General features: G+C 40.5%; 1 protein-coding gene across 1 annotated transcript in view; it reads right to left on the bottom strand.

The window, feature by feature from the left end:
* The window catches only part of CHMP3 (charged multivesicular body protein 3), a 74,346-nt gene that overhangs the window by 36,661 nt on the left and 12,387 nt on the right, over window positions 1–25,298 (bottom strand). The window contains exon 2 of the mRNA XM_046661009.1: window positions 680–740. Coding sequence (XP_046516965.1) covers window positions 680–740 — 61 coding nt within the window. The remainder of the gene's footprint in view (window positions 1–679; window positions 741–25,298) is intronic.

The following is a 25,298-nucleotide window of genomic DNA, read 5'->3' as shown; positions in this document are numbered from 1 at the left end:
GGCTGCATTTCTTCTGCAGGCTTCAGGGGAGAATCCACTTCCTTGCCCCTTAGCTTCCAGAGGTCAACTGCACTCCTTGGCTCATGGCCTCTTCCTCCATCTTCAGAGCACGTCACTCCAGCACCTGGTTTTGTGGTCACATCCGCTTTGCTCTCACTTTTTCTCAACATACTGCCTCTCTCTTATAAGGACCCTTGTGATTACCTCGGGCCCACCCAGATAACCCAGAATAATCTCTCCCACCTCAAGATCCTTAATTCAATCACACCTGCAAAGTCCCTTTTGCCAGGTAAGGTACCATATTCACAGGTTCTGGGGATGAGGACAAGGACATCTTTGGGAGGCCATTACTCTACCAAAGTATGTGAGCAACTGCTTTGTTTCCAACACTAACCTGGAGGCTAGGAAATCAGAGATGGATGAACACGGCCCCTCCCTCCTTGAATAGCTGAATTCCAGACCAGAGGAAAAATTTAGTTCTCATAAAATGTAAAGTTTCTTTGAGTTCATTATGTCTTGTTTTCTTATAATGATAAGAAAGCAAAATAATCAGGACAGCTATAAATAATTAATATAAGAATATACTATGTCTTACAGTATGTAGAATCATTTTATTTTTATGAACTAATGCAAAATATATCAAGGAGTTGAGAATAGGAGACATAAAATGACAATTTACCTCTTATTTGCCTGTCAACAACTCTCATTTCCTTTCTTATCTTCAATGACCATTCATTGACCTGGGAAAAATTTTAAAGAAGGAATTATATAAGAAGGCAACACTTTTAATTCACTGAATTTTAAAGAATTTTATATTAAGTCTATATTTATTCCAGACACAAAAGAAATAAAGCCATTTTCAAAGAAAGAGCTTTGGGGCCAAATTCTATTTTTTTCATCTTTTTATTCACAGTATACAGAAGTTCCAAGCTATTCAAAGATTCTTATCTGAAGACAGGCAGTAAGAAGCACTTTATACAAGACCTCACAGAGAATTCAATACCCTGCAGGTACTTAAAGACTTGTCAAGAGGTGCATGGGCATAGATAGGTTTTAAGGGCATCAGAAGATCTTCAACTTCTGTACATATTTATTTCAAAAACTGCTCTGCCTGTGTCACGAGAGTTCACCTTTTCCTTTTCCCCTTTAACAATAATGTTTTTTTCATTTTACAAAAGAAAGATATTCCTCTAACTTGTCTTTTATTACCATGATATATTTCCCTGAGAGGCAAAAACCTCTGAAGCACTAAACATAGGGCCAACTGGAAACAGTGGTGTAAGTGTTGAGGAAATAGTGAATGACTCTAACGACCATCAAATTCTTATGCAAGTAAAGTATTTTCCAACTGTTCAGTTTCAAAAAAAACTGAAGGAAATTCTGAGCTGCCAGCTGATAAGTCATTAAAACTAAATTTTACATGAAATCACTGTGTGCTTTTTGGCATATGACACAGAAGTTCAAAACTGAGTGACACTGACATAACAAAACTCCTTTCATTACCACCTACTTACTTAGATTAACATGTTTCTCAGAAACTTGAGTCTAACAAAACATAACATAAGGCTTTCTTCCACTTTTAGCACCTTAGGATGAGGATCTGTTGTCTACACCTGCAGCCATGCCATCCAAGGGACCTCTGCAATCGGTGCGGGTCTTGGGATGCAAGAAGACGGCTACAGCCCTGACCCACTGCACAGGGGGCAACGGCCTCATCAGGTGAATGGGAAACCTCTGGAGATAATCTAACATGATGGCTGCAATACAAGCTACTAGAACCTGTTCTGCTTCTGGGCAAGGAGCGATTAGCTGGCATGGACCTCTGTGTCCATGTAAATGGTGGTGGCCACGTGGTCCAGATTTACAAAATCCGCTAGTCCACCTCCAAAGCCCTGCTGGCCTATTGCGAGAAATATGTGGCTAGGATTCCAAGGAGATCAAAGATAGGCTCTTCTAGTATGACTGGACCCTGCTGGTAGTTGATCTCTTATCGCTGCAAATCCAAAACGTTTGGAGACCCTGCCACCTGCAATCGCTCCCAGAAAGCCTACCAATAAGCCTATTATGAGGATCAGGGTTCACGTGTAAATAAACAATGATTATGGGATTAAAGGTGTAAAAAAAAAATAAAAGAAGATAAAACAGGAAGAGAACTGATGCTGAACCTTTTAGCATTCATCCATGGATATATGAACTAAAAGCGTTAAAAAATCCAGACCACTGGGGCCGGCTCCGTGGCCTAGTGGTTAAGTTTGCACACTCTGCTGCGGTGGCCCAGGGTTCGGATCCTGGGCGCGGACATAGCACCGCTCATCAGGCCACGTTGAGACGGCGTCCCACATCCCACAACTAGAAGGACATGCAACTAAGACATACAACTGTGTACAGGGGGGGTTTGGGGAGATAAAGCAGAAAAAAAAAAAAGATTGGCAACGGTTGTTAGCCCAAGTGCCAATCCTTAAAAAAAAAAAAAAAAAAAAAGGAAGCTTGGCAACAGTTGTTAGCCAAGGTGCCAATCTTAAAAAAAAAAAAAAAAATCCAGACCATTAAGAGAAGATGTATTTCCTACAAATTTCACTTTTAATGATTTAATTAAAATCATTATTTACGGGGCCGGCCCTGTGGCCGAGAGGTTAAGTTCGTGCACTCCGCTTCGGCAGCCCCGGGTTAGCCAGTCCAGATCCTGGGTGTGGAACTATGCATCACTCATCAAGCCATGCTGTGGCAGCATCCCATATAGAAGAACTAGAATGACCTTCAACTAGGATATACAAATACGTACTGGGGCTTTGAGGAGAGGAAGAAAAAAAAGAGGAAGATTGGCAACAGATGTTAGCTCAGGGCCACTCTTCCTCACCACTCCCCCAAAAAAAGAAGACGACAATCAGAAAAAAACCTTTAAAAAAAATAAAATCACTATTTAACAAAAAAACATTTATCATGCAACAACTATAGTAACCACTCAGAAGAAATATTAAAGCACTTAAAACTGTATGGTTATACTATTTTTAAAAGTTTTAAAGTTAGGTTTACAAACATTTTTTAAGTGAAATTCACATAACATACAATTAGCCATTTTAAAATGTACAATTCAGTGCATTTAGTGCCCTCACAATGTTGTGCAATCACCAACTCTCTCTAGTCTCAAAACTTTTTCAGTATGTCAGAAGAACACACTATATCCTTTAAATAATCTCTCCCTATGTCCAGTTCCCCCCACTCCCTTGCTTTTTATCTCTTTTGATCTGCTTATTTGGGTATTTCATGTAAAATAACTCACACACTATGTGGCCTTTCGTGTCTGGCTTCTTTGATTTAGTACAGTGTTTTCAAGGTTCATCCATGTTGTAGCATGTATCAATACTTCAGTTCTCTTTAAGGCTGACTAATATTCCAGTGTTATGTATATACCATTCATCCACTGTTGGGCATTTGAGTTGTTTCCATTTTTTGGTTATGTGAATAGTGCTGCTATGAACATTTGTGTACAGGTATTCATTTAAACACCTAGTTTCAATTCTTTGGGGTATATGCCTAGTTGTGGAACTGCTGGGTCATATGGTAATTCTGTTTATCTTTCTGAGAAACTCTAAAACTTTTCAAAGGGCTTCACCATTTTACATTCCCTCCAGCAGTGTACAAGAGTTCCTATTTCTCCACATCCTTACCAACACTTATTTTCCAATTTCTTTTTATTATAGCCAAACTGCTGGACCTGCTGAAGCATATTATCTCACTGCAGTTTGGATTTGCAATTCCTTAATGACTGAGTATCTTTGCATGTGCTTGGCCATTCGTATATCTCCCTTGGAGAAACGTCTATTCATGTTTTCTATCATTTTTAAGTTTAGTTGTCCTTTTGTTGTTCAGTTGTATGAGTTCTTCATATATTCCGATAGTAGAACCTTATCAGACATAGAATTTGCAAAATTTTTCTTTCATTCTGCAGGTTATCTTTCTACTTTCTTGATAATGTCCTTTGATGCACAATAGCTTTTAATCTTGATGAATTCCAATTTGCCTATTTTTTCTTGTGTTGCTTGTGCTTTTAGTGTCATAGCTAAGAATCCATTGCCAGACATGAGGTCATAAAGATTTACCCCATGTCTTTTTCTAGGAGTTTTACGGTTTTAGGCCAAAGACCTTCATTTAGGTCTTTGATTCACTTGGAGCTAATTTTTGGATATGAAGTGAGGTAGGAGTCCGGCTTCATTCCTTTGTATGTGGATACCCACTTGTCCCAGCACCATTTTTTGAAGGACTATCCTTCCCCAACTGAATGGTCTTGGCACCCTTGTAGAAAATCAACGGGCCATAGATCAAGGGGTTTACTTCTGGACTCTCAGTTCTATCCCATTGGTCTATATGTCTATCCTTATGCCAATACCACACTGTTTTAAAACTACTATGGCTTTGTAGTAACTTTTGAAATCAGCAACTGTGAGTCCTCCAAATTTGTTTTTCTTGTTCAGTACTGTTTTGGCTATTTGGGACCTGTTGTATTCCACATGAATTTGAGGATCAACGTTTCCATTTCTGCAAGAAAGGCATTTGGAATTTTGATAGGCATTGCACTGAACCTGCAGGCTGCTTTGGGTGGTACCGCCATCTTAACATTAAGTCTTGCAACCCATGAACCTGGAACGTCTTCCAGCAATGTTTTGTAGTTTTCAGTGTACAAGTGTTTTGCTTCCTTGGTTAAATTTATTCCTCAGTATTTTATTCTTCTGAATGCTATTATAAAAGAAATTTTTTCTTTATTTCCTTTTCAGATTTTTCATTGCTTGTATTAAAAAACAACTTTTTTAATGTTTACCTTGAAATTAGTAACTTTGCTGAATTTGCTTATAACTAGTTTTTTTGTGCATGAGGATTCTTTGAAGTTTCCTATATACAGAATCATGTCACTGCAAATAGGTAGTTTGACTTTTTCCTTTTCAATGTGGATGGCTTTTATATTTTTCTTGCCCAGTGGCTCCAGCTAGGACTTCTAGTACAATGTTAAATAGTAGTGGCAAAAGCAGGCATCTTTCTCTTGTTCCTGATTTTAAGGAAAAAGCTTTCAGTCTCTGACAATTTAGTACAATGTGGGCTGCAGGTTTTCATAAATGCCCTTTACCATGTTTAGCAAGTTCCCTTCTATTCCTAGTTTGCTGACTGTTTTTTATCATAAAAGCTACGAAGAGATTTTTTGTTCCAAGTACAATAGGATGATTACTAAGTTATTCTTAAGCACAAAACTATTACATTAGGAGAAATTCATGTGGTAAAAGTGGAATGGAAATAAACGGAAATTCTCCTTTCAAGGAGAAAGAGAATAATGAAAAATATCCAACTATAAATAAGAACTTGTGCACGTATGTTTTAAATGAATATTGATAGATATCAAATCACTGTGATACTTTTAAAGAGTAACGCCACAATTCTATTTAAACACAATATTTACAATATGCCAAAAATTACATCCTACGCAACTCTATTTAAACGTATGATAAAAAACATAAAATGTTGATTTGCAACTGTCCAAGAGGGTACACAAGTACTCCAAATTATTTTAGGCAACACATGAAGAAATTTGAAGACACTGTTAGAATCTAACCAGAACTTCCAGAAACAGCAAGAAGGAAATTCAAGGCTCATACATCCATTCAAATGTTTACTGAGCACCTGCTATGTACTGTTCAATGTGCTAGCAATATAGGAGACAAAATAAAGACTCCATCTTATGAAGTTATATTCTAATGAGGAAAAACAGAAAACAAACAAATAAACATGCAAATGTATATATACTGTCAGAAAATTAGTATTAGAGAGAAAAACAAAGCAAGGAAATATGACGAGGGCAGTTGGGGGAGAATGGCTATTTTATACAGGGTGATGAAAGCTCAACTGCTAAGGGGACTTTTGAGCAGAGACGAAGAAATCTGCAAGGGAGCCCTGTGACTATCCACTATCCAGGCGGGGGCAGGGGCTGTGGCATTTTACTCAGTGAGAACAAAGCAACTAAGGGACCTAGACGAAAGAGAGTCCTTCATCACAGAATAAGAGGCAGGGGTAAAAAATGGGTTTGGTTAAATAATTTTTGTTTGAACTAGCAACTCTGATGGCTAACACTATTTCACTTCAGGTTTAGAGAAAAAATACTGAGCATCTATTATATACAAAGCAGTAAGTTACATAAGGCAGTGAGTTACTCCTAATCCTGTTTATTATACAGATAAATATAAATTTATTTTAGATTCTTATTTTCATGGATTAAAATATTGATTAGCTCCTATTATTTCTGTTTTCAATTGCTAATCCCTGAGGACAACCAATCTACTGGAAGCAATCCACCATGATAAGTACCAACCTGCAGCAGTTTACTAGAATTTCAGGAAGATCACCTAGGATAAGTTTCACAATTCAAATTTAAACCTTAAAATGAGGCAGAATGAACCAGTGCAGTTTTTAAGTTTGTTTTTAGTATCAAAATCCTTCAAATAAATGTAATATGGAACTCCACAAATAAAGGAAGTATTATGCTAATACAGTCACGCACATAATGATGGTTCAGTCAACGACTGACCACATATACGATGGTGGTCCCATAAGATTAGTACCATATAGCCAACATGTGTAGGAGGCTATACCATCTAGGACTGTGTAAGTACACTCTATGATGTTTGCACAACAATGAAATCACCTGATGACACATTTCTCAGAATATGTCCCCATCATTAAGCAACACATAAATGTAAACATTTATCATGTACGTTCACATTCAAAACTTTTCCTAATGTAAATTAAGTAAATGAGAATAATCTATCTGTCCTGATGAAAGATAAAACTTTAAATTAGTTATTACAATGTTATACCAACTTCAGAATCCAGCATATTTCAATATTTTGTTTTACATGCTCAGTGTGGAGAAAATTCTAATTCAAAGAGATTAAAAACTATCTTATTACAGCTACTTAACGGTTTGCTCCCCCCCTTTTTTTTTATATGTTCATATACAGTCACGTGTCACTTAACGATGGGGATATGTTCTGGGGAATGCATCGTTACACAATTTCATTGTTCTGTGAACGTCACAGGGTGTACTTACACAAACCTGGGTGGTATAGCCTACTACACACCTAGGCTAAACGGTATAGCCTATTGCTCCTAGGCTACAAACCTGTACAGCACGTTACTCTACTGAATACTGTAGGCAACTGTAACTCAGAGGTATTTGTGTATCTAAACTTATCTAAACATAGAAAAGGTACAGTAAAAAATATGGTATAAAAGATAAAAAATGGTACACCTGTATAGGACACTAACCGTGAATGGAGCTTGCAGGACCAGAAATTTCTCTGGGTGAGTCAGTGAGTGAGTGGTGAGTGAACGTGAAGGTCTTGGACGTCACTGCACACTACTGTAGACTTTACACACACTGCACACTTAGGCTACACTAAATTTAAAAAAATCTTTTCTTTCTTCAATAATAAATTAACCTTAGCTTACTGTAACTTTTTTACTTTATAAACTTTTAATTTTTTTTTTAAGATTTTATTTTTTTCCTTTTTCTCCCCAAAGCCCCCCGGCACATAGTTGTACATTCTTCGTTGCGGGTCCTTCTAGTTGTGGCATGTAGGACACTGCCTCAGCGTGGTCTGATGAGCAGTGCCATGTCCGCGCCCAGGATTCGAACCAACGAAACACTGGGCCGCCTGCAGCGGAGCGCACGAACTTAACCACTCGGCCACGGGGCCAGCCCCTAAACTTTCAATGTTTTTAACTTTTTGACTCTTCTGTATTAACACTTAGCTTAAAACACACATTGTATAGCTATAAAAAGTATTTTCTTTCTTTATATCTTTATTCTATAAGCTTTTTCCTATTTAAAAAAAATTTCTTTTTTACTTTTAAAACTTCTGTGTTAAAAGCTAAGACAAATACACACATTAGCCTAGGCCTACAGAGGGTCAGGATCATCAATATCACTGTCATCCACCTCTACAACTTGTCCCACCGAAAGGTCTTCAGGGCAATAACCCACATGGAGCTGTCATCTCCTATGACAACAATGCCTTTTTCTGCAATACCTCCTGAAGGACCCGCCTGAGGCTCTTCTTGAGGAGGTGTGATTCTTCTCTGAAATATGCCCAGAAACACGGCGGTTTGCTTGGTTTCTTTTTTTATCACAGATTTGCTTATAATTAGATAATGCATCATGAGCACTCCTCTCTATTAAAGAAAACCTTTTGGTGCTGGGGTTCATGTTTTCAGTTTTCAAGGAGCTTGTCAAGGTCTGCAAAAGTGTCTGCTAAACCTTCACTGTGAATTTTCTTCAGGGTTCTTTTTCTTCTGCAGTTTCCTTTTCTCTTGCCTCTTGTTCAGCCACGCATTCCTGTTCCAACAACTTCTCATTAGTCAATTCCTCAGGAACCGCCCTAGGAGCTCCTCAATGTGATCCTCATCTACACCCAAGTTAAAGTTGTTTGCCACCTCAGCCACAGCCTTGTTGATTTTTGCAACCTCCTCATACTTTGCAAATCCTTTGAAGTCATGGACAATTCTCTTGAACATCTTCTGCCAGATGTTATTCATACACTCCGTGGTGACAACACCCCGAAGTCCTAGCAAGATTGTTGATGCAGTCACAGATGTTGTAACCCTTCCAAAATTGCATAAGTGTCTTCTCAGTGTCTTTCTCAGTTACAGCAAGAGCCTGGGCAAAGGTCCTCCTTGGGTCATAGGCCTTAAAAGCTGCTATAACTCCTTGATCCATTGGTTGGATCAAAGAGGTGGTGTTTGGAGGGTGAAACACCACTGTGATATTGGGAGGAAGATCATCAATAAAAGGAGGATGTCCAGGAGCATCATCAACAATAAGCAAAATCTTGAAAGATATGTTATTCTCCAAACAATATTTCTCTATTTCGCTGGCACAGCAATTCAGGAGGCCATCTTGGAAGAGGAGCTGGGTCATCCATGACTTCTTATTGCTCCTGTCGTACAATGGCAGTGTGTGCTTATTGACAGATATGCTTGAAGGCCCTGGGGTTCTCACTGTGCCAGATCCCAAAGGGTTTCAATTTGCAGCCTGCAACACTGTCCTCCAGCAAGACTATTATCCTGTCCTTAAAAGCCTTGAAACCTGGCATTGACTTACCCTCTTTATGGATGAAAGTCCTTTCAGGCATCCATTCCCAGAATAGGAATATTTCATCCATATTGAATATTTGCTCTGGCAAGTAATTTTCCTCCGCAATCAGCTTATGTAGAGTTTCCAAAAATGATTCCAGCTGCCTTCACATCAGCACTTGCAGACTCACCACTCACTTTCACCTTATGTAACGAATAACAATTTTTGAATTGTTTAACTCACTCAGAGCTAGCAGTAAATTCAACATCGTAGTCAGATCCAGCCTTTTCTTTCAACACTGCAAACTTTTTGCTTTGCCCGTGACCGTCATGGTGCTGAGAGGGACACACTTCTGTGTCTGGTCTTCAATCCAGGTCATTAGAAGTTTCTCTCTGATAGAGTTGTTAGTCTTATTGCCTTCAATGAAGCAGATCTTTTAACAGCTTCTGTTGCTTTGTTCTTATTTTTCAAGATCATAGCTATGGTGGGATGTGACATACCTGACTGGCGCACAACAACCATCACTGACTTTCCACCTTCATAGTCCTTAACCACTTTTAATTTCGTTTCCAAGTCAATCACTCAATGTGGCCTCTTACTGGCAACATTAGCAATGGATTATTTATGCTTAGGGGCCGTGATGAACAAAACAACACAAGATTAAATCAAGCATACAATCAAGAAACGCAATAAACACGAGATGCATGAGGCTGCTGCTGGTGGAACACAGCATACTGTTTTACAGTAAACTTTTTTTTGTAAGTAGAAAGAGTACACTCTAAAATAAGGATAGAAAGTACAGCATAGTAAATACATAGACTAGTAACATAGTTGTTTATTATCATTATCAAGTACTACGTACTGTACATAAATGTATGTGCAATACTTTTACACAAGTGGCAGTGCGGTAGGTTTGTTTACACAAGCATCACCACAAACACGTGAGTAACGTGTTGCACCACGATGTTACGACAGCTATGTCACTAGGCAATAGGAATTTTTCAGCTCCATTATAATCTTATGGGACCACTGCCATATATGTGGTCCGTCACTGCCTGAAATGTTATTACGCAGCGCACAACTGTACTCATCTGTTTTCTGCATGTCTGTTTCTGAGCTATGGGATCCCAGTCCTCTAAACACTTTCAGGGCAGCCTCCTTCCAGAACCCTGGCTAGTTTTATGTTTAAAAAGTACAGCTGTCCTCATGTGCATTTTTAACTAAATGGACCAACCTAACTAAAGATAATCTAGAACTTTAATGGGGAACTTTTAATCTCCCCAAACTCGTTTTTCTCAGAACTAAGTTAGAAGACAGCGGCACTGGAATTAAACAAACTGAATGGGATGTCTATTTCAAATGGTACCTCGAGGCTTCCACAGGTATTCAGGACTCCAAAATTGCCTCTTTACAAATTAACCGTTTGTAAACTGAGGCAAATAAACGATTGAAAGAAGACAAAAAGGCATCAGAGGTCTCTTCTTCCCCTTCACCTCCAACACTAACTTCCTCTTTCCTACTGCGATATCCCCACTCCTCTGGACCCTGCACTTCTTCATTCTAATCCTCTCACCAAGCTTCCCTTTTTCTCTGAACTTCTTAAAGAATCTGCCTTCTTAAAATTAGACTTTCTGAAGATTCCAATGCTAAGCCCCTAATTTCATATGTCCCCTGGACTAAGCCTGAACTGCAAGCTATAGTCAAGGCCTTCCCTAAAGTAACTGAAGACCCTTACAGATTCGCCAAGGAATTTATATAGTTGTCCAGACCTGCCAACCTGGTTTCTCAGACTTATATCAACTAGTCCATATGTTTGCGGCAAAGGCCAAGCCCAACAGTGGATGAAAACTACCAACTGGGATGATTCTGAGATACCTCTAGAATTGCAGATGAAAGATGAGTTCCTTGCCCTATTATATGATCAGGCTCGTGGAATCACTACATGACTCCACCAGGCAATTCCAGAGCCTTCCCAAAACCTGTTGATTGGAATAAGATCTAAGCTTGCACTCAAAAACTCAATGAACCCGTGCATGATTATTACAGCCAACTCCAAATTGCGTTTATGGAAAATTCTGGTCTCTCAGTGGATGTGGCATCTACTCTAATTCAACTCTATGTTCATTAATGGGCTAGACTGAGACCTTTCTCTCCTGATTAAAAGAACCTTAATAGAATGGGAAACTACATCCACGCCAGACTGAGTTAATTTGGCAAGCCAATTAGTCCACACCCTAGATGATTCTACTAAGAAAAACACCCTAAAATCTTTAATCTCCAACTTCAACAGAATTGAGGACATTGGAAAAAAGACTGCTATAAAGTAAAATGCTCCAGGCCTCTACAGTCATCCAACCAATCCTTCCACTGTCTTCTCATTTCCCAGTGATGGGACTCTGAGGAATCACAGGGGTTTTTCCTGATCCTTCCTCTCAAGCGGCTCAGAGAAACAACTCTCCCGACTGGGAATGAATCTCTATCTGTCCTTATCAACACTGGAGCTACAATCTGGGTGCTCAACCCCACTGCTATTTAAACAGCCCCTGCCTCAGAGTACCAAAACAGTTCAAATAGGGAGGTCTTTAATAAACCTCAACAGGTTCCTGTTTCTGAACCCAATCCCTTTAGTCTAGGCCCTCTAAGAAATACCCATCACTTCCTACATAGTACCTCCACCCCCTGCATCGACTGGGTTGAGACTTGGAAAAATATCATGCAGGGATTTCTTTCTCCCAAAAGGGGAAAATAATTTTAGAATTTGACAGTGAGAGCCAAAACAGCCAGTCCAATGAATCAAATCAATCATCTTTGACATCCTTTATCTACACTGTCTCTGACAATACCAAAATTAATACTGAAAATGGTGGCCATTCACCCCTATTGGATCAATTGCTAGCATCCCTATGGGCAAAATCATCAACCAACATTGGTAGAATCCATAGTGCTTCTCCTATCGAGATCCAGATTGATCCCTCAAAGTCTCTCCCCAGAATTAATCACTATCCTATAAATGAAGAGGCCTTACAAAGAATCAGACCAAGCATAGAGGATTATAAGGCCCAGGGCCTCAGAATCCCTTGTAACAGTCCCTGCAATACCCTTATTTTACCCATTATAAAATCCAATGGCTATGTTTGGAGATTTGTCAAAGACCTCTGAGCCATAAACAATATTATCCCTCATCACCCTTATTCCCAGTCCTCTACTCTTAGCCTCCATCTCTACTGAAAGTAAATTTTTCACCATAATTGATTTGTGCGGCACTTTATTTAGGATCCCTGTGGATAAGGGCAATCACTCTTTGCCTTTATATGACAACAAAACACCTGAAGAGTAACGCCCCAGGGTTTTACTGAAAATTCTTCTTACTTCTCACAAACCTTAAAAGCTGATGTAGATGATATAACGTTTCCTAGAAGCTCTGCCTTATCACAATATGTAGATGATGTGCTTCTCTGCTCCCATCCTCAAACCTCTTCACAGAAGAGTAGTAACCAACTGTTAAAACTTTTAGCCGTAAAGGCACACAAAGTCTCTAAGAAACAACTGCAGTTTGTTCAAACTCGAGTTCATTATTTAAGACATTTAATCTCAGAACAGAGGCCACAGCTAGATCCAGACAGGTTCCATGGCATTCTGAACTTCCCAAGCCCCAAACCAAACTCCAATTACAAGATTTTCTCGAATTGGCTTGCTATTGCAGTAACTAGATTCCAAACTTTTCTCTCATGGCCCAACCCCTATATGTTTGGTTAAAAAACATCAAACCTGACCCTATTATCCAGGAGGACTGGGATGACGTGACCTTTCAGACCTTGAAGGGGAGCTTAATAAGCCTGCCAGCCCTTGGGCACCCCAATTACCAACTTGCCTTTTCCACTTCATTTACAGAAAGGAAGGAAATGCCCTTGGGGTCCTTATTCAGAAATACAGAGATCATCATTGACCCATAGGGTTTTACCGTCAACAACTAGATCCTATGGCACAAAGATACCCCGTTGCTTCAGGGCCATCCCTGCTACTGCCGTCCTAGTAAAGGCCACTGAGGAAATAGTCAGATGAGATCCCCTCCTATCCTTGTTCCTCGTGCTGTTGAAGCTCTTCTAAATTCCTACCATACTCAACACCTTTCAGCAAGTCACCTTACTTCCTATGAAATTCTCCTGCTGGCTGCACTTCATAGCAAACTCTTGCTCATGTAATAACCTTAACCCTGCCAGCCCTTCTCCCTCTTCAACAGACAAAACTCCACAGGACTGTTTAACTTTGACAGATCACCTCTTGACGCCGCCATGATGACTTACAAGAAACCCCTTTAGCTAATGTTGAGTTTTCATGATTTACTAATGGTTCTTACCTGAAAGATGAAAATGGTAAATACTGTGCTGAGTATGCTATTGCAACTCCTTTTGAAGTCATGGAGGCAGCACCTCTGTCCTTAGCTACCTTGGCTCCATAGGCTGAATTATAGACTCTTACTCGAGCCTAGATTTTAGCCAAAAACAAAACTGCACACATTTATACTGATAGTCAGTATGCCTTTGTGGTAGCACACAATTTTGAAATGCTACAGAAACAGCAAGATTTCCTTACCTCCAGCAGAAATAGGATAAAGAATGGCCCTTATATTCAGGAATTATTAGATGCCATAGACCTACCATTTGCCTTAGCAATTACTAAGTTTCCTGGGAATTACAAATTTGACTCCTTGGAGGCTAAAGGAAACCACCTTGCTGATATTTCTGCCAAGAACGCTGCTCTCAAAGGAACCAACAACCAAACCTCTATCATGGTCCAAAGGGATGCTCCCTCAAATGATAATCTAGAAAAATTGACTAGAGATGCCCAACAATTGGCCCCAGAAAAGGAAAAGCAATATTGGAAATCTAATACCTGTTAGTTCAATAAAAAGAGAAAACTCTGGTTTGGGTCAAATAAAAATCCAGTCCTGCCAGAGACTCTAAAATTCTCATCACTGACTACTGTAGACGTATGAGATCATTGGTCTGCTGAAAAACGATAACGTTTACGAACAATACCAGTGGGGAAATATCTGTAAAGCCACAAAAAGTGCCTCCTTTGCTTGCCCCACATGCCCAAAATACAATCTTTAGGAAAACCTGTCCTGCTCCCAGACACTTTAAATTGCCTAATGGGCCATTCAAGGTTTGGCAAATGGATTTTATACAGCTCCTCCCATCTCAGGGATATAAATACTTTTTGGTAATAGTTTGTATGTTTTCTCACTGAACAGAAGCTTTTCCTTGTAGACAGGCTACTGCCTTTTCCATGGCTGAAATTCTATTAGAAAAGATGATCCCTGTCTGGGAAACCCCCCTTGAAAACTTCAAAGTGACTGGGGAACTCACTTCACTGGTCAAGTGCTTCGACAAGTCTGTGCCATTTGGCCAGTTCTAGAACATTTTCACCATGCTTACCACCCTCATTCAAGACTAGTGAACAAACTAATCGCAACATTAAGACTCATTTGGCAAAATTTGTAGAAACCCTTCAAATACCCTAGCCAAAGGCACTGCCATTGGTCCTTCTAAATCTCAGGTCTACTCTTTTTGCAACACAAACTCCCACCCTTTGAGACGGTCACAGGGTGCCCAACGCACCTAGCTCCTGCTTCTTTCAATCCACAGGTGATAAAAGGGGACATACTTCTATACTATAAAGGCCTAATTGCTTCTATTGAAATTAACCAGTAGAACAATCTTTCAGTGTTCTCCTGGGAAATTAAGACCTTAAGCATCACACTTTACAACCAGAGATTTCATTTATTGGAAAAGACATCTCCATAAAGATTCTCTTCAAGCCCACTGGAAAGGCCGCTATCAGGTACTGTTAACCGACACTTGTGCCACTAAACTCCAAGGAATAGACTCTTGGATCCATGTGTCACATCTAAAGAAAGCCCCAAACCCTCACTGGACCTGCACAACAATGGGTGACCTAAAAGTAAAGATTTCCAGGAATTGAAGCAGATGACAACCGAAGGAGACAGCTTTCCCAAGATGACCAGACAAGGCCTCAGTCCCCTTTTCCTGTTGTTCCTTCCTACCTTATTCTTTCCCACTCTTTCTTGGAAAGACAATGCTCTTATGTACACTTCTCAATCCATTGCAAAAGGGATAAACTAATCTAATTGTCAGGTTTGCCACCAGAAACTCTGGTCCATCCATGACAGCAGTGACCCTTTAGTCCATCCTGTAACAAATTTCTCACTTTTCTCTAATGCCACTGCAAATTTTACCTGACTTCCTACAGAGTGAAAGCTACAGAATGAAATTTCTGTCAACCTCCCTTCCCATGCCCTGTCTCTTCCTAAACACCTGTCGACTATGGCAATGATAGCACCATCCCAGATAAACTTAAAAATATGATGCTATTGCAACCACCCCATTTGCACTGTTACCCTTTATAACCTTCATCCAAAAGACAACTCAAACCCAAGTACTTTATGCCATCACATTAGAGAATGGTCTTTTCGACTTGGAGGAATCCTCTAAAACATGACTGACCCCTGGTTAATGAATGCTAATAGGTCCATTCCTGCAGATTCACAAATAATGATACTTTAGCCAGAGTCCTCTGTGCTCCACCCGGTTTCATTTTTGTCTGTGGAGAATGGCACCACTCCTGGGCCTTTGAATGTCTAGATAGTTGGCAAATGGGAGGACAATGCTTATTAGCAAACCTAGTTGCTCCACTGTCCATTCATAATCTATCTGATATCAACCACTGGGCCAACCCCTTAGGCCTACATCAAAGAACTAAATGGGGACTGCCCGATGGGGTCCATGAGTATGGGTTTGCCTCTTTCCTCCTCCCTTGGCCTGGAGCACACGTAAATAAGCGAATGATTAGAAATCCATCTATTACCCTTGGTAACACAGTTGACTCCACCACTAAGGCAATAGCAACCCAACAATGGTCACTAGATTCCTTAGCTAAGGTAGTAATGGATAACCTAATTGCCTCAGACTATCTCCTAGCTGAACAAGGTGGGGTAGGTATGGTAGTTACTACTACTTGTTATACATGGATAAATTCCTCTGGGGAAATGGAAACCCACTTGCACAAAGGTAGGAAATAAGTGCACTGGGTACACGTTTTACCTGACTCCCCATGGTCCTCTGACTTGTTCAATTGGCCACCTTCAGGCCTAGGATCATGACTCAGGACAATTACGCAAACTGGATTTGTTACATCAGTTTTAATTTTGTTTTGCATATTCACTTTAAAACTTTGTACCTGTTGCCTTTCAAATCTCTGCAGAAAAGATGCACAAATAGAATGATCTTAGTTCAGTGCTTCAAGATGATTTCCAATGCTTACAACCTAGACAAGATATGAACTTAAGAGTAGAAAACACCTGAGAGCCCCTACTTCTACCTTCCTTGTTGCTCGAATGTGGCCTCTGTGGTTTCCAATCACCACCTGCCCTCTCCTCAACATGGGACGTGACTCTTGGGAAAGGTCTTCCCTGGCACCGAGGGACACAAAGGGACAAAAATGTTTAATAACTAAATGACCTGATGCTTGATCACCTATGGTTTCAGAGAAAGATCTTGATCAAAAGGGAAAATGTGGGGAAGAGCCAAGATGGCGCCGTGAGTAGTCCTCTTTGTCTCTCCCCCTTCGAGTCTACAATTATTTGGACACTTATCGCTTGACAAAGGATATCCAGACAGCATCTCAGGACGTCTGAGACACCCACGCGACTATACATCGGAAGGCGGATGGACTTTCCTCCGGGAGGATGTGGAAATAGGTGAAAACTCTCCGACCCCGACGGGCAGCCTAGTACCCGCAAGCGGCTTTCTTCCAACGGACGCCCCCAGAGGATCCACACACATCTAGGGCAGGAGCGAGAACACAACAGAGGAGCGACAGTGGAAACAGGTGACCAGAACCCTACCTAAACCCCCTGCAATTACTCCTAAACGCAGAGGGAAACTTTGGAGTTGCACACCTGAGCCCGCGGGGAGACTCTCTCCCCGCCATTGGCGGGGAGACCCAGCCTGGTGCTCGGGGTGCCTGGAGGGTCCCAGAGAGAGACATGGAGGGCACGGAGATCTCCCAGCTGCCGTTGCCTGCCCCGTGGGACTAGGGATTGCCGGAGATCTCGGAGAGGACCGGGGCCGGGGAAATTTTCAAAGGCCGGTTCTGCGACCCGGAGGGGAAGCGCCGGAGCTCCGCCCGGGCAGCAGACAAAACTCTCTGTCTGCCGTTAGCAGAGGGGCCACGCTGAGCATTCACAGCTCCGGGAGAGGCCCGGAGAGAATCCCAGAGGGCGGGGCGACCCCCAGCTGCCGTTGCCCGCCCCGTGGGGCTAGGGATTGCCAGAGATCTCGGAGAGGACCGGGGCGGGGGGAACTTTCAAAGGCCGGTCCTGCGACCCGGAGGGGAAGTGCCGGAGCTCCGCCCGGGCAGCAGACAAAACTCTCTGCCTGCCGTTAGCAGAGGGGCCACGCTGAGCATTCACGGCTCCGGGAGAGGCCCGGAGAGAAGCCCTGAGGGCGGGACGACCCCCAGCTGCCGTTGCCCACCCCGTGAGGCTAGGGATTGCCGGAGATCTCAGAGAGGACTGGGGCTGGAGAGAGTTCCAGAGACCCAGCTTAGTAGCCTAGGGGGAAACCCTACAGGCTCACAGCAGCCTTAGGGAAAGCCTCTGCACAGCACCAGTAGAAGGCACCCAGCCGCCAGCCACAAGGCTGGAAGACCCCAGGGCAAAAGCAGCATAGCTAGGTGTACTAACCACAGACTGTAGAAGATGCCAATAGCTCTCCTGCGACCCATAGAGGACAAGTGAGATTTGGTGGGTGCCGACAGCAACGGAGCGACAAATATAAGTGATCCCACCCCTGGCCGCTGGAAAAGCCCATAACACCGTTGCAGACCCCAAGGAGAGAGCACATCTAGGTGGGCTGCAACAGTAGGTACCTGCAGCCTGAAGCCCCCCTGTGACGGCCCCCACGGCAGAGGAGGGAATCCAAAGGGCCACTGTGGCTACGAAGAGGGGCCCAGGCCCAGTTAGCAACTACGGACAGGGTTCCTGGTTGGTGAAATATAAACAGCTGCTCCTCCCACCGCAGCAGCTGAAACAAGTGAAAGGAGCAACTAAACTCTATCTCCATGCGGAGGCACAAATCAACAACATCAAGCAATATGAAAAAATACATTAAATCTCCAGAACAGAAAGAAAGCAACAAATACACAGAAAACAATCCCAAAGAAAATGAGATATATAACCTAAATGACGATGACTTCAAAACAGCCATCATTAAGATTCTCAATGAGTTAAGAGAGAATTCTGACCGACAACTCAACGAGTTCAGGAGCTATGTCACAAAAGAGTTTGATACGATAAAGAAGAACCAAACAGAAATATTGGAAATGAAGAACACAGAGGAGATTAAGAAAAATCTAGATGCTCTGAACAGTAGGGCCGATAATATGGAGGAAAGAATTAGCAATTTGGAAGATGGCAATATAGAATTGTTGCAGGCAGAGGAGGAGAGAGAAGCAAGACTTAAAAGAAATGAAGAAACTCTCCGAGAATTATCAGACACAATTAGGAGATGCAACGTAAGGATTATAGGTATACCAGAGGGAGAAGAGAAGGAGAAAGGGGCAGAAAACCTATTCAAAGAAATAATGGCTGAGAACTTCCCAAATCTGGTGAGGGAGATGGATCTTCAGGTGACAGAAGCCAATAGATCTCCAAACTTTATCAATGCAAGAAGACCAACTCCACGGCATATAGTAGTGAAGCTAGCAAAAGTCAACGACAAGGAGAAAATATTAAGGACAGCCAGGCAAAAGAAACTAACCTACAAAGGAACCCCCATCAGGCTATCAGCAGATTTCTCAGCAGAAACTTTACAGGCTAGAAGAGAGTGGAATGATATATTCAAAAATCTGAAGGACAAAAATCTACAGCCGAGAATTCTCTACCCAGCGAAAATATCCTTCAAATACGATGGAGAAATAAAAACTTTCCCAGATAAACAAAAATTAAGGGAGTTCATTGCCACAAAACCTCCTCTTCAGGAAATCCTCAGGAAAACCCTCATTCCTGAAAAATCCAAAAAAGGAAAGGGGCTACAAAACCAAGAGCAGAGGAGATAAGTAGAAGGACAACAACAGAGAGTAGCAGCTCTACATCAGAACAGATTAAACCATGGGACGAGAAACAAAGGAAACTGAAGAAAACCGGAAAACAAGACACAAAATGGGAGTGGTAGGCCCCCACGTCTCAATAATCACTCTAAATGTAAATGGATTGAACTCCCCAATCAAAAGACACAGAGTGGCAGGATGGATCAAAGAACAAGATCCAACAATATGCTGCCTCCAGGAAACACACCTCAGCCCCAAAGACAAACACAGACTCAGAGTGAAGGGATGGAGAACAATACTCCAAGCTAATAATGAACAAAAGAAAGCAGGTGTCGCTATACTAATATCAGACAAGGTAGATTTCAAAGCAAAACAGATAAAGAAAGATAAAGAGGGACAGTATATAATGATAAAAGGGACTCTCCACCAAGAAGACATAACACTTATAAATATATACGCACCCAACACAGGAGCACCAAAATTTGTAAAGCAACTCTTAATAGAACTAAAAGAAGACATCAACAACAATACAATAATAGTAGGGGACCTCAACACACCATTAACACCAATGGACAGAACATCCAGACAGAAAATCAACAAGGAAATAATAGAATTAAATGAAAAATTAGACCAGATGGACTTAATAGATATATATAGAACACTTCATCCAAAAACAGCAGGTTACACATTCTTCTCAAGTGCACATGGAACATTCTCAAGGATTGACCATATTTTGGGAACCAAAGCAAACATCAATAAATACAAGAGAGTTGAAATAATATCAAGCATCTTTTCTGATCATAACGCTATTAAACTAGAAATCAACTACAAGAAAAAAGCAGAGAAAGGTGCAAAAATGTGGAGACTAAACAACACGCTTCTCAACAAACAATGGATCATTGAAGAAATTAAAGAAGAAATCAAATATTATCTGGAGACAAATGAAAATGAGAACACAACATACCAAATCATTTGGGATGCAGCAAAAGCAGTCCTAAGAGGGAAATTCATCGCAATACAGGCTCACCTCACTAAACAAGAAAAAGCCCACGTAAGCAACCTCAAACGACACCTAACGGAACTAGAAAAAGAAGAACAAACAAAGCCCAGAGTCAGTAGAAGGAGGGAAATAATAAAAATAAGAGCAGAAATAAACGATATTGAAACAAAAAAGACAATCGAAAGGATCAATGAAACAAAGAGTTGGTTCTTCGAAAGAATTAACAAAATTGACAAACCCCTAGCCAGACTCACCAAGAAAAGAAGAGAGAAAGCGCAAATTAATAAAATCAGGAATGACAGAGGAGAAATCACAACAGATACCAATGAAATACAAGAGATCATAAGAGAATACTATGAAAAACTATATGCCAACAAATTGAACAACTTGGAAGAAATGGACAAATTCCTAGACTCCTACAATCTCCCCAAACTGAATCAGGAAGAAATGGAGAATCTGAATAGACCAATCACAAGTAAGGAAATAGAAACGGTAATCAAAAACCTCCCCAAAAACAAGAGTCCAGGACCAGACGGCTTCTCTGGAGAATTCTACCAAACATTCAAAGAAGACTTAATACCTATTCTCCTCAAACTGTTCCAGAAAATTGAGAAAGATGGAGAACTCCCTAACACATTCTATGAAGCCAACATCACTCTGATCCCCAAACCTGACAAGGACAACACAAAGAAGGAGAACTATAGGCCGATATCACTGATGAACATAGATGCAAAAATCCTCAACAAAATTTTGGCAAACCGATTACAGCAATACATCAAAAAGATTATACACCATGATCAAGTGGGATTTATACCAGGGACACAGGGATGGTTCAACATCCGCAAGTCAATCAACGTGATACACTACATCAACAAAATGAAAAACAAAAACCACATGATCATCTCAATAGACGCAGAGAAAGCATTCGACAAGATCCAACACCCATTTATGATAAAAACCCTCAGTAAAATGGGTATAGAAGGAAAGTACCTCAACATAATAAAGGCCATATATGATAGACCCACAGCCAACATCATACTCAATGGACAAAAGCTGAAAGCCATCCCTCTGAGGACAGGAACAAGACAAGGGTGCCCACTTTCACCACTCCTATTCAACATAGTACTGGAGGTGCTGGCCAGAGCAATTCGGCAGGAAAAAAAATAAAAGGAATCCAAATAGGTAACGAAGAAGTAAAACTCGCGTTGTTTGCAGACAACATGATCTTATACATAGAAAACCCCAAAGAATCCACAGAAAAACTATTAGAAATAATCAACAACTACAGCAAAGTAGCAGGGTATAAAATTAACGTGCATAAATCAGTAGCATTTCTATACACTAACAATAAACTAACAGAAAAAGAACTCAAGAACTCTATCCCATTCACCATCGCAACGAAAAGAATAAAATACCTTGGGATAAACTTAACCAAGGAAGTGAAGGATCTATACAATGAAAACTACAAGACTTTCTTGAAAGAAATTGACGATGACATAAAGAGATGGAAAGACATTCCTTGCACATGGATTGGAAGAATAAACATAGTTAAAATGTCCATACTACCTAAAGCAATATACAGATTCAATGCTATCCCAATCAGAATCCCCAGAACATTCTTCACAGAAATTGAACAAACAATCCTAAAATTCATATGGGGGAACAAAAGACCACGAATTGCTAAAGCAATCTTGAGCAAGAAAAACAAAGCCGGCGGAATCACAATCCCCGATTTCAAAACATACTACAAAGCTACAGTGATCAAAACAGCATGGTACTGGTACAAAAACAGGTCCACAGATCAATGGAACAGAATTGAAAGCCCAGAGATAAAACCACACATCTATGGACAGCTAATCTTCGACAAAGGAGCAGAGGGCCTACAATGGAGAAAAGAAAGTCTCTTCAACAAATGGTGCTGGGAAAACTGGACAGCCACATGGAAAAGGTTGAAAATCGACCATTCTTTTTCACCACACACCAAAATAAACTCAAAATGGATCAAAGACCTAAAGATTAGGCCTGAGACAATAAGTCTTTTGGAAGAGAATATAGGCAGTACACTCTTTGACATCAGTTTCAAAAGAATCTTTTCGGACACTGTAACTCCTCAGTTGAGGGAAACAATAGAAAGAATAAACAAATGGGACTTCATCAGACTAAAGAGCTTCTTCAAGGCAAGGGAAAACAGAATTGAAACAAAAAAACAGCTCACTAACTGGGAAAAAATATTTACAAGCCACTTATCCGACAAAGGGTTAATCTCCATAATATACAAAGAACTCACACTGCTTAACAACAAAAAAACAAACAACCCGATCAAAAAATGGGCAGAGGACATGAACAGACATTTCTCAAAAGAAGATATGAATATGGCCAATAGACACATGAAAAGATGTTCATCATCGCTAATCATCAGGGAAATGCAAATCAAAACTACACTAAGATATCACCTTACCCCCGTTAGATTGGCAAAAACATCCAAAACCAAGAACGACAAATGTTGGAGAGGTTGTGGAGAAAGAGGAACCCTCATACACTGTTGGTGGGAATGCAAACTGGTACAGCCACTATGGAAAACAGTATGGAGATTTCTCAAAAAGTTAAAAATAGAAATACCCTATGACCCAGCCATCCCATTACTGGGTATCTATCCTAAGAACCTGATATCAGATATCTCAAGAGTCCGTTGCACCCCTATGTTCATCACAGCATTATTTACAATAGCCAAGACGTGGAACCAGCCTACATGCCCAGAAACTGATGATTGGATAAAGAAGATGTGGTATATATACACAATGGAATACTACTCAGCCATAAAAAAAGACGAAATTGGCCCATTCACAACAATGTGGATGGACCTGGAGGGCATTATGTTAAGCGAAATAAGTCAGTCAGAGAAAGACGAACTCTATATGACTCCACTCATAGGTGGAAATTAGTATATTCAGAAGGAGATCTGATCAGTGGTTACCAGGGAAAAGGGGGGGTGGGGGGAGGGTACGGAGGGGGAAGTGGTGTACCCACAACATGACTAACAAAAATGTACAACTGAAATTTCACAAGCTTGTAATCCATCATAACATTAATAAAAAAAAAAAAAAAAAAAAAGGGGGAAATGTGAAAAATGAATAAGGAAACCTAATTTAAAATGGAGTTGGGAAGCCACAAAGGGAGACCTCTCACACGTGTATCACTCATGGCAGTTTGCATAAACCAGCAGGAAGAAAGAAGATTTCCACATGCTTTAGTAACAACAAACTGTCCACCACGTGCAGCCAATGAGAAACCATCACATCTTTGAACCCTGGTTCTCTTCCAATGAATTTTTGTTCAAAACAACCCTCTCCAATTTCCTCCTAAAAACTAATAAAAGCAGATCATCCCCTTTGTCTCCTTGGACTTGCCTATAGTTTGTTATAATCTGCTTGTCCCAAATTGCAATTCCTCTGCTATATCCAAACAAACTCAACATTGCTTTTATAATTTGTCAGTTACAGTCATGCATCATTTAACAATGGGATATGTTCTGAGAAATGCATCATTAGGTGATTTTGTTGTTGTGTGAACATCATAGAGTGTACTTACATAAACCTAGATGGTATAGCCTCCTACATATCTAGGCTATATGGTACTAATCTCATGGGACCACTGTCAAATATGTGGTTCACCATCGACCAAAACATCATTACGTGGCACATGACTGTATTTATTTTAAGGTTGACACTACGTGAGCAAGAAGAGAGTGGAGTGAGATATTTAAAGTGTTGAAAAAAACCCCACCAAACTAGAACTCTATATCTAGCAAAATTACCTCTCAAAAGAGGACACATAAAGACTTCCTTAGACAAATACAAATTGAGAGAATTCATCACAGCAGATCTGGCCTACCAGAAATGTTAAAAAAAAAAATTCTTCAGGGAGAATGAAAATTATATAGGTCAGAAACTTGGATCTACATGAAGGAAGAGTATCAGATCAAGCATAAATGAAGGCAGAATCTATTATTTTTCTTATTCTTAATTGATCTAAAAGATAATTGTTTAAAGTAATAATAGTAACAATGTATCAGGTGAAGATAGCATACGAATAAGTGAAAAGAATGAAAGCAATGTCATAATGGATGGGAGGGAGGAATTGGAAATACATTGTTATAAGGTACCTGCCCTACATGTGAAACAGTATAATGTTATCTGAAGTTGAGCTAGTTAATTATAATGTATATTTCAAAATATGAGGCAATCATTACAAATTTTTTAAAGACATATACTTGACATGCTAAAAGATGAGATAAAATGAAAAATATAAAATGCTCAATTAAAACCAGACAAGGCAAAAATAAAAAATAAATTTTAAAAAAAGGATGGGAAAAAGAAACAAACAGCAAGTGTAACAAATAGACAACAGTTACAACACCATAGATAGTAATCCAGCTATATCAATAACCATTTTAAATGTGAATGGTCTAAATAAACCAATTAAAAGACAGAGTGTAGAATGGAATTTTAAAAAAGCAAGACCCAGGGCTGGCCCAGTGGTGTAGTAGTTAGGTTTGCATGCTCTGTTTCGGTGGTCTGGGGTTTGTGGGTTCAGATCCTGGGTATGGACTTACAGACCTCTAATCAAGCCATGTTGTGGTGGCGTCTCACATACAAAAATATAGGAAGATTGGCACAGATCTCAGCTCAGGGCCAATCTTCCCTGTCCACCCCCCACCACCAAAAAAGAGCAAGACCCAACTATATAATGCCAAGAAACTTGTTTAAATATAAAGACAGGGTTAAAAGTAAAGAGATGATGGGGGGCTGGCCCCGTGGCTGAGTGGTTAAGTTTGCGTGCTCCGCTGCAGGCGGCCCAGTGTTTCGTTGGTTCGAATCCTGGGCGTGGACATGGCACTGCTCATCAAACCACACTGAGGCAGCGTCCACATGCCACAACTAGAAGGACCCACAACGAAGAATATACAACTATGTACCGGGGGGCTTTGGGGAGAAAAAGGAAAAAAAATAACATCTTTAAAAAAAAAAAAGTAAAGAGATGATGAGATATACC

The sequence above is a fragment of the Equus quagga genome, chromosome 5 (assembly GCF_021613505.1).
Source record: "Equus quagga isolate Etosha38 chromosome 5, UCLA_HA_Equagga_1.0, whole genome shotgun sequence".
Taxonomy (NCBI): Eukaryota; Metazoa; Chordata; class Mammalia; order Perissodactyla; family Equidae; genus Equus; species Equus quagga.
Note: the sequence above shows the minus strand (reverse complement) of the source record. Positions and strands in the feature narration are given on the sequence as shown.